Raw genomic sequence first — 10,758 nt, forward strand, 5'->3', positions numbered from 1 at the left:
TTCCCTAATGCGGCACGCGAATAAGGTGTCCTGTGTTGTCGGCTTGCAGCGTATACTCTCTGGAGCAGTATTGACTCTTATGGTGAAATCCAGATAGTTATGCCTACCATCTGTGTAGGCTGCTATCCTACTTGAAATAAAATCCAAGTGAGATGGAACAAATTGGAGATGGTGATCAAATCCAGATGGTGACCAATACTTATTGTTATTACGCCCTCGCCCTTCGACATAATCACTTTACGTTTTAATAAGTGCTAGATAACTAGGTTTAGCCAGATAACAAGCACTATGCGGCAATCGCGCCGCCATGAATTTCTGGATGCTAAAATTCTAGTTCGAATAATTTCAGTTTGTGACAAAACAAGCAGTCATTGTGTAGATATTCATTTTACCATCTTAACCGGTGAGAAATATATTTTCCATAACCTAAAATATATTATTTTCAGCAGTTTGAAGTTGGTGTACAAAGCCGAAAGTAAAAGATGCAAAAACAGAGCATAAGAATTTCGGGAAGCATAGAAATAGAGCGCGTAAGAACACATTGTTAGACTTGTTGTCATTGAGAATAACATATCTATTACTCTGTCTATGTGAATTTGGTCTGGTCACAAGGTTACATATTGCAACTGGGTAGGGCTTATCGGACCTTTGACTGAACCGTTTGTCTCCACACTCGACATGTCATCCATTTGGGCGAGACGTGTCCATAATGCCTCTTTCCCAGATGTAGCCAGGTAGTCAAATAGGTTAAACTATGTAGCATGTGGCGGTTCCATGGAAAAGAGACATGTTACATTATGACCTATGTATCTATTATTTCCTCTAAGCAGTCTCATGTAAACTACGTGTCGAGTTGTCTTGTCATAGCTTTTGTGCAACAGGTAGTCAGGTAAACTGCTGACATTGGCAACCAAGCTTTTGTTTAACATGAAATCGGGCTATACAGCAGGAATAATCATGAAGGCATTCTCAGTTGCAATTTTTCTTCTTCTGTTCATGGATCAGACAGGTGAGTGTCCACTTGTGACATGTTTATGAATAGACTATGTATCCTAAAAGGTGGACATAGCCTATTAAGTGATACAGTGAAATTAGTTTATATTAGGTCAATGTTTTGATCTATGTGGTGCTCACTTCTACTATTTGATCATCGTCTCATCTCTTGCTTATTGTTTTATGAAATTTGCAGCAAATGGGCGCTCAGATAAAACTACTGTAATTAAAACTCTGGGGGCGAATATTCTACTTCCGTGTTGGAACACTGCGATGAACGTGACTCCCTCCTTCACGCGATGGATGCAGAATGGACAGGTTATCATTGTCCGGAAATCATTCCACAATTCTAACACCTTCAAGTGAAGGGCACCTGACGATAATGTACAATCAAAGCTTGTACATCAATGGACTAGCTTTATCAGATGAGGGGATATATCTTTGTGATTCCTTACCCCATGACAACAACACTCAATCAAGTCTGACATTGCAAATAGTCAGTAAGTATATGTTTCCTAATGTAACAGTGTTTGTGTTGGTGTAATTCTTGTATAATGACTTGTATATACATTAAATTGCCAAAAGTATGTAGACACAGATTCAAATGAGTGGATTCGGCTATTTCAGCCTCACCCTTTGCTGACAAGTGTATAGAATCGAGTATTTTGGTCTATTGCTCCTGGCTCCAAATTCCTTGAAACTGGTTCTTCCGGAATATTTCCTGCAGTGGCTAGTTTTGTGGATAACCGTTACTGTAGTAGTATGTTCATGTATCCTGTAGCCATTTTGAATGAGCGTGATAAGATGGTATTTGCGGTTGATCTTAAATACTATACCTTGAAGAGCGTTGAAATGTCTGATATTAACCAATAAGGACTGAGAAGGATCTCTAAAGAGAATGCCTCGTGTGTATGTTGTGCTATCATGTGTATGTTGCTCAATAATGAAACACTGTAACAATGCTTGATTGGGGATAATGTGAACATTGTATTCACGTGGAATGTGTATGCCTACTAAACAACCTTATGTTGACCTCTATCAGGTGGTCCTGGCAATGGCATCACAGACATCCACCCAGCCACAACCCTTTCCAATGGAACCCTCATCGCCCACAGGGGTTCCACGGTGTTGTTCAACTGCTCCAGCTGGTCCTATCCCTCCCAGCGTCTGTCCTGGGGTTTTCAGGGTGTGGCATCAAGAAATGACTCCCTGACAGCGGGCAGTGGGTCCTGGCTGGACTTCAGGATAGAGGACATCCAACCCACAGCTCAGGGGAACTACATATGTAGAGCCCAGAACTCAGTTTCCCAGAAGGAAGTTGGCTGGAGCAAAGAGCTGCTTGTATACTGTAGGTGGCTATAAGGGTAATAGACTCACTTGTCTCTGATACTGGGATCTGTCTTCTGTGATTGCCATGGGTTTAGTGATAATAAAATGAAATAAAATCTCAATGTCATTACTGTTTTGTTTATCTGCAGATGCCACTGGCCACCAAATGGTGCCCTAATTGATTAGATTAACCAAAATAATACATCTTATTATCATAAAAATCTAAATGGTACCTGGTTTGTTATTACTGTGTAATTACTCAAATACCAAATCAATTCTACACCGTAAAATGAACTGCTTCGATTTCTCCTCTAGATTCCCCAGAGAAGCACCCGGAGTGTCAGTGGAATATTGGGAAGGACCCGTCCCTTGTCCAGTTTAACTGCAGCTGGTTTGGAGGCTACCCCTCTCCCACATTACTCTGGGGGGAGAAACATCAAGTACCATTGAGCCAGGGGAACCAGGTGTTTATTTGTGTGGTTTTTTTTGGTGGACAATTTAAAAACAAAATTTAATGGGATACAATGCATTTGAAATCATTGATGGTAACACAAAAGTGTAACAACTTATTTCCATTGTGGTCCTCTTAGGTGGCTGGACAGCTGATGGAGTCGGAGGTGACAGACCGTCTAGTGGTAAATCTGAACAGGTCGTTGTTGTTCGAGGGGCAGACGCTGAAGTGTGATGGGCATCATCCTATGATTAGTACTGAAGACGAGAAGTTCTGCTCCTTCACGCTCAGTAAGACATACAAGAGACACCTTGCAAACTAGTCGACATCTGCTATGATTGTTTACTTTTCAGATTTATGGTTTCTGTAAATCAAATCAAATCAAATCAAATCAAATTTTATTTGTCACATACACATGGTTAGCAGATGTTAATGCGAGTGTAGCGAAATGCTTGTGCTTCTAGTTCCGACAATGCAGTGATAACCAACAAGTAATCTAACTAACAATTCCAAAACTACTGTCTTATACACAGTGTAAGGGGATAAGGAACATGTACATAAGGATATATGAATGAGTGATGGTACAGAACAGCATACAGTAGATGGTATCGAGTACAGTATATACATATGAGATGAGTGTGTAGACAAAGTAAACAAAGTGGCATAGTTAAAGTGGCTAGTGATACATGTGTTACATAAGGATGCAGTCGATGTTGTAGAGTACAGTATATACATATGCATATGAGATGAATAATGTAGGGTAAGTAACATTATATAAGGTAGCATTGTTTAAAGTGGCTAGTGATATATTTACATCATTTCCATCAATTCCCATTATTAAAATGGCTGGAGTTGGGTCAGTGTCAATGACAGTGTGTTGGCAGCAGCCACTCAATGTTAGTGGTGGCTATTTAACAGTCTGATGGCCTTGAGATAGAAGCTGTTTTTCAGTCTCTCGGTCCCAGCTTTGATGCACCTGTACTGACCTCGCCTTCTGGATGATAGCGGGGTGAACAGGCAGTGGTTCGGGTGGTTGATGTCCTTGATGATCTTTATGGCCTTCCTGTAACAACGGGTGGTGTAGGTGTCCTGGAGGGCAGGTAGTTTGCCCCCGGTGATGCGTTGTGCAGTCCTCACTACCCTCTGGAGAGCCTTACGGTTGAGGGCGGAGCAGTTGCCGTACCAGGCGGTGATACAGCCCGCCAGGATGCTCTGATTGTGCATCTGTAGAAGTTTGTGAGTGCTTTTGGTGACAAGCCAAATTTTTTTCAGCCTCCTGAGGTTGAATAGGCGCTGCTGCGCCTTCTTCATGACGCTGTCAGTGTGAGTGGACCAATTCAGTTTGTCTGTGATGTGTATGCCGAGGAACTTAAAACTAGCTACCCTCTCCACTACTGTTCCATCGATGTGGATAGGGGGGTGTTCCCTCTGCTGTTTCCTGAAGTCCACAATCATCTCCTTAGTTTTGTTGACGTTGAGTGTGAGGTTATTTTCCTGTATTGCAAATACTGTAGAAAGACGCCCTGAAACGTATCAATGTTTAGTTCACTTCAGTTCAGTTCAACTCTTTTTTATTTATTTCAGCTTATAAACAACTGTATGGTTTCTGCAACTGTACAAAGCTCAGAATGTTAGCCAGGTATGAAACCATTCAGTGGCACACAGCAAGTGTGTTTTTGCAATTCAAGAAAGGCGTGCCGAGGGATATTTTGAAGCGTTATCTTAGCACCATGAAAGTTTACTCAAACAATGAAAAAGTGCCAAAGAATCTCTTACTCAGCCACACCTCTCCAGTGTGTGTGTGTGCATCCTTATATCTAATATAAATGTTAAAAAATGTTATCTGTTATTTTAACGGTTAAGTTGACTGAGAACACATTCTCATTTACAGCAACAACCTGGGGAATAGTTACAGGGGGAGAGGAGATGAATGAGCCAATTGTAAACTGTGGATGATTAGGTATGAGGGCCAGATTGGTAATAAAGCCAGGACACCAGGATTAACACCCCTACTCTTACGATAAGTGCCATGGGATCTTCAGTGACCACAGAGAGTCAGGACACCTGTTTAACATCCCATCTGAAAGGCAGCACCCTACACAGGGTAATGTCCCCAATCACTGCCCTTGGGATATTTTCTTTAGACCAGATGAAAGAGTGCCTCCTTACTGGCCCTCAAACACTACTTCCAGCAGCATCTGGTCTCCCATCTAGGGACCAACCCTGCTTAACTTCAGAAGCAAGCCAGCAGTGGGATGCAGGGTGGTATGCTTCTGGCTCAATTGTAATTATGTGTAATTATATCCCTGGCCCAGTCTAACACCGTGTCCTTCTGTAGCTCAGTTGGTAGAGCATGGCGCTTGTAACGCCAGGGTAGTGGGTTCGATCCCGGGACCACCCATACGTAGAATGTATGCACACATGACTGTAAGTCGCTTTGGATAAAAGTGTCTGCTAAATGGCATATATTATTATTTATTTATTATTATTCTTCTCATCTCCCAGAGTCTCCCTATCCGGAAGGGGAACCACTGGTCACAGCTCTCGAAGGCACCAACATCACATTAACCTGTAAAGAGTCCAACTCCCTGCCTCCAGCCCTCACCACCTGGCAGAGGACGGTACAGCAGGAGGACGTGGTACCCAGCCCCAAGTATGTCCTGTCAGGACAGGGCCCCACCTTCACCCTCACCATAGTCAACATCACCAAGCAGGACGAGGGCCTCTACTTCTGCAGGAGCGAGAACCCACTGATGGTCCGCGAGCTAGAGATCTATTTAACAGTTAAAAGTGAGTTAAGACTGAGTTGAGTGTCGGTGCGTCTGTGTGTGTGCATGCGCCTAATTTTCCTTCCTGTAAGAAAATTGTGGGACTATGGGAAATTGTATAGAAAACTTATCTAGAGATTGATTATGGCCCTAGTGATAGTTTGTTTATAATCATAAAGGTCAGGTGTGGGGGATCTTTATCAGAACAAAACCATTTATGAACATGCTTAGTGCATCACTGCCTGGTATGGCAACGGCTTGGCCTCTGACCAAAGACTCCAGCCACCCTAGTCATAGACTGTTCTCTGCTACCGCACTGCAAGCGGTACCGGATCACCAAGTCTAGGTCCAGGAGGCTTGAAACTGCTGCTACAGTTTCAACTGTTCAATCGTTCTGCCTGAGGCTATGGAACCCTGACCTGTTCACCGGACGTGCTACCTGTCCCAGACCTGCTGTTTTCAACTCTCTAGAGACAGCAGGAGTGGTAGAGATACTCTGAATGATCGGCTATGAAAAGTCAACTGACATTTACTCCTCAGGTGCTGATCTGTTGCACCCTCGACAACCACTGTAATTGTTATTATGTGACCCTGCTGGTCATCTATGAACATTTGAACATCGTGACGATGTTCTGTTATAATCTCCACCCGGTACAGCCAGAAGAGGACTGGCCACCCCTCATAGCCTGGTTCCTCTCTAGGTTTCTTCCTAGGCTCTGGCCTTTCAAGGGAGTTTTTCCTAGCCACTGTGCTTCTACACCTGCATTGCTTGCTGTTTGGGGTTTTAGGCTGGGTTTCTGTACAGCACTTTGAGATATCAGCTGATGTAAGAAGCTTTATGAATAAATTATATTTAATTCTAAACAGCTTCTACCCCCAAGCCATAAAACTCCTGAATATCTATTCAAATGGCTACTGGACTATTTGCATTGTCTCCCGCCCCCCCTCCACTTCCCTCTCCACACTGCCACTCTCTGTTGTCATCTTTGCATAGTCACTTTAATAACTCTACCCAGATGTACATACTACCTCAACTAACCGGTGCCCCCCGCACATTGAATCTGTGCCGGCACCCCCCTGTATATATATATATATATATTTTATTTTACTGCTGCTCCTTAATTACTTGTTACTTTTATCTCTTATTCTTATCTATACATTTTGTTTAAGCTGCACTGTTGGTTAGGGGCTCGTCAGTAAGCATTTCACTGTAAGGTCTACTACACCTGTTGTATTCGGTGCATGTGACTAGTAACATTTGATTTGATTTGTAATAGAGGTATAGACACAGAAGACCATACTTATGAACAAAACCTAACAAAGGCAGGTGCAGGAAGGTAGCAAGGCAACACCTTCTTTGGAATGTCGATGAACCTGTTGCCTCTCCTTGTGAGAGATTCTTGTACATTCATGTCCCTTTAGCGACATGTAAACATGCCTAATGAGAGACGAAAACCTGTCTAATCTAGTTTTTTCTTTTTTTTTCTCAGCCTCATCTCAATACACTGGAGCAATCATTGGGATATTCCTAGCCATTTTGATCGTAGGATCTGGGATTGTTATCGCTAAAACAGTATATTCCAGCCGTGACCGAATTTGCCTGGGTAAAACCTTTTTTTCCCCATGAATTGCATTGTCCCTTTTGTTACAAGAGCTTTTAAGTTAGCTTATCTGTCCTTGTTTATTATTGTGTCATTTCATGAAAGGTGAAAGAAAAAGATCCATCAACCTAACCTTAAAGATAAGATATACTTTGATGACGACTGACTTGGAAAATTACTGACTTGCTCAAATATATATTTAAATACTAACAGCCAAATTTGATTACAGGTAATGGATTTGAGCGAATGGAGGAGGACAGGGAAGATGTGTTGAGCCTGGTAGAGTCCGATGAAGAGGTGTTTCCTGAAGCAGTACCCAGACTGCCACCTCTATCTCTGACTAACGGACACAACACTACTACACTTGTACAAATACATCGAATCTCATCCAGTAAGACATGAATCTAGCTGCTCCCTGCTTGTAGAAGGGGGGATTGCCACTGGGGTACTAGCTGCATATAATTGTTTTGAAAAGGTGTAGGCCTGTTCTATATTACATTATGAAGGCAAGTAATGTGATTGTAATGTTGTCATTGCATGTATCTGTAATATACAGTTGATAGAACTGTAACTATTCTGTTTCTGTTTTGTATTGACCTCATGTTGTATATGCAACTCAAACCCAAATCTGTAACCCATCTCTTTTTCAGATGACCATGAAGATGAAGAAATTGTTGAACATCCATTACAGCTAGAACATACAGATATGGAAGAACTTGTCACATTTTAGGTGTTGGAAGATTGTTTTAATGTAATGTTTTAAAGAATATCAAAGATAACATTTTACTACCTATGAAACTGTGAAAAAGTGTAATTATTGGTGGTTGGCTTTCACAGTAGCCAATGTAGAGATGTATGGGTCAGCTTTTTATCATCCATTTCACTTTTTTGGCTGATGAATTAATAATTAACAGGGTTATTTAAATTAATTGTTGCCATTCCTCTCAAATGACATTCTTCACAATAATGTAACATTTCATAACATTTTGTATCACTCAAACACAAAATAAACCTGAATTTAAAAAAAGCATAGGCAGGGTGAGTTGCACCCCCATTTGACCTCAGCACAGCCTCAATTCGTTGGGGCATGGACAAAAAAAAGGGTGTTGAAAGCGTTCCACAGGGATGCTGGCCCATGTTGATGTCAATGCTTCAGTTGTTTCAAATTGGCTGGATGTCCTTTGGGTGGTGGACCATTCCTGATACACACGGGAAACTGTTGAGTGTGGAAGATCCAGAAGCGTTGCAGTTCTTTACACACTCAAACTGACTGCCACCTACAACCATGCCCCATTCAAAGGCACTTAAATGTTTTGTCTTGCCCATTCATCCTCTGAACGGCACACACAAACCATATCTCAAGGATTAAAACTCCTTATTTAACCTGTCTCCTCCACTTCATTGTCACTGATTAAAGGGGATTTAACAAGTGACATCAATAAGGGATCATAGGATTCACCTGGTCAGTCTATTTCAGGGATACTCAACTCTTACCCTACGAGGGCCGGAGCCTGCTGGTTTTCTGTTCTACCTGAGAATGAATTGCACACACCTGTTGTCCCAGGTCTAAATCAATCCCTGATTAGAGGGGAACAATGAAAAAATGAAGAGGAGCTGGCTTCGAGGTCCAGAGTTAAGTTTGAGCGGTCTATTTCATGGAAAGAGCAGGTGTTCCTAATGTTTTGTACACTGTTTTGCTCTCTTTATTAATGAACAACGTATACAGTTTACAAGTTGTAATGAGCAGGGGTGCAACTTTAGTTTAAGAAGTGGTGGGAACATAATTATTTTTTGTATCCAGTTGGATAAACACTCCAAACAGCCTACCCGACGTCCCGAGGCGTCCGCATGGTCCTAAAGTTCACGGTGCCCCATTTTGTATGACATTACAATGATAAAAATGCAATTTCAAAATGTGGGGCGGACATGTCCCTGTGAATGAGTATGCTTATCAATAGATCAAACAAGCCCATGACGAGTCCATGTTACTTAATAGAAAACAAGGGCACGTGTGGCAAGGTAGCCAATCATATCGCATTGGAGGGATGGAATTTTACTGTACAGGAAATCAGATGAATTCTTCCTTGACTTACATTCCTCTACCGAAAGCTTAAAAAAAACACTATTTGGCTATATCACGTCATTTAGCGTTCCGAATATACAGTATGCGCTCTATTTTTCTCTCTGAATATGGCATTTTAACATGGGATTATTGACTAGACGTCATTGTTAGATAATCAGGAAGTATAGACAGTAACCCGACCAAGAATGTGATAACCTGCTTCCGTCAACATCTAACATTTGCAAAAATGTGTTCATTGAAAGACAACAATCGGCGCATACGGCCAGGTACGTTCCATTTTATTTATAGGACTATAATAAAACAATATACAGGTAACTGCCAAAATAAAGGAAACACTTGAGTAAATTAGGGTTCTGGCGGCTCTGTTATGGTGTGGGGTGCATTTTGCTGGCATGGTTTAGGTCCACTGAGGGCAAGGTAAACGCCAATAAATACATACACAGCCGTACTGAGTGATCACCTTCAACCTATGATTAATCATTTCTATCCTGGTGGGAGTGGTTTCTTCTAGGATGACAAAGACCCCATTCAAAGGGCACAAGTGGTGGTCAATGAATGATTTGATGAGCATGAAAACGATGTAAAACTAGATTCAGCTGCGGGACGATTTACTCTTTGAGCGGATGGTCAGGAGACGGACATAATTACCAATAGTTTGTAGACTGCAAATTGACCGCAAGAAGCCCACACAGATGTTATAAAACAATAATTTCAAACTTTGCTTTCATGTGTATATGATCACATATCTCTGTATTATGGGTATGGGTGGGAATACTTTGGAACAGATTTCCAAAATTAAAATCACTTGGAGCTGATTTGCTGGTGTGTTATTTTTTATTTGTTTTGGGGGGGGGGGGGGCAAAGAAAATGGGGGCTGCCAGTTGGGGAACCCTGATGTAAACCATATCCCATGATCTCAACTCAAATTAACACTTTGATTCTTGTGGAATAATGGTGTAGAATCCCTCCAATAGAGTTCCAGACACTTGTAGAATCTATGCCAAGGCTGTTCTGGTGGCTCGTAGGGACCCTGTTAACACACCTTATGTTTTTGTTTCCTTTCTAGCTTTCAGAAACAGTCAATCCCATGTAGAAGTTGGGAGAAAGGAAAGGGAAAAATTGCCAACTGAACAGCTGGTGCACTAACAAATATACTCAGCAAAAAACAAAACATCCTCTCACTGTCAACTGCATTTATTTTAGCAAACTGAACATGTGTAAATATTTGTATGAACATAACAAGATTCAACAACTGAGACATACAGTGAACAAGTTCCACAGACATGTGACTAACAGAAATGGAATAATTTGTCCCTGAACAAAGGGGGGTAAAAATCAAAAGTAACAGTCAGTATCTGGTGTTGCCACCAGCTGCATTAAGTACTGCAGTGCATCTCCTCCTCATGGACTGCACCAGATTTGCCAGTTCTTGCTGTAAGATGTTACCCCGCTCCTCCACCAAGGCACCTGCAAGTTCCCGGAAATTTCTGGTGGGAATGGCCCTAGCCCTCACCCTCCGATCCAACAGGTCCC

The 10,758-nt window shown here is 41.9% G+C and overlaps 1 protein-coding gene across 1 annotated transcript; it reads left to right on the forward strand.

Annotated features, from left to right (window-relative positions):
• The first annotated feature begins 871 nt into the window (after positions 1 to 871).
• On the forward strand, positions 872 to 7,933 carry LOC124018169 (V-set and immunoglobulin domain-containing protein 10-like). Its single transcript, XM_046333432.1, has 9 exons — positions 872 to 1,009; positions 1,190 to 1,493; positions 2,036 to 2,341; positions 2,638 to 2,786; positions 2,913 to 3,063; positions 5,279 to 5,563; positions 7,032 to 7,145; positions 7,372 to 7,533; positions 7,793 to 7,933. Exons 2-9 carry the CDS (start codon positions 1,304 to 1,306, stop codon positions 7,870 to 7,872), a joined length of 1,437 nt encoding a protein of 478 aa, XP_046189388.1. The 5' UTR covers positions 872 to 1,009; positions 1,190 to 1,303; the 3' UTR covers positions 7,873 to 7,933.
• Positions 7,934 to 10,758: the final 2,825 nt, after the last annotated feature.

The sequence above is a fragment of the Oncorhynchus gorbuscha genome, unplaced genomic scaffold (assembly GCF_021184085.1).
Source record: "Oncorhynchus gorbuscha isolate QuinsamMale2020 ecotype Even-year unplaced genomic scaffold, OgorEven_v1.0 Un_scaffold_4183, whole genome shotgun sequence".
NCBI lineage: Eukaryota > Metazoa > Chordata > Actinopteri > Salmoniformes > Salmonidae > Oncorhynchus > Oncorhynchus gorbuscha.

What these genes read in the sequence shown, in the direction of transcription:
- LOC124018169 (XM_046333432.1), top strand. Translation starts at nt 1,304, where the DNA reads ATGGACAGGTTATCATTGTCCGGAAATCATTCCACAATTCTAACACCT. An exon ending in CCGTGACCGAATTTGCCTGG is followed by an intron (nt 7,146 to 7,371) that starts GTAAAACCTTTT and finishes ATTTGATTACAG; the next exon opens with GTAATGGATTTGAGCGAATG. An exon ending in AATACATCGAATCTCATCCA is followed by an intron (nt 7,534 to 7,792) that starts GTAAGACATGAA and finishes TCTCTTTTTCAG; the next exon opens with ATGACCATGAAGATGAAGAA.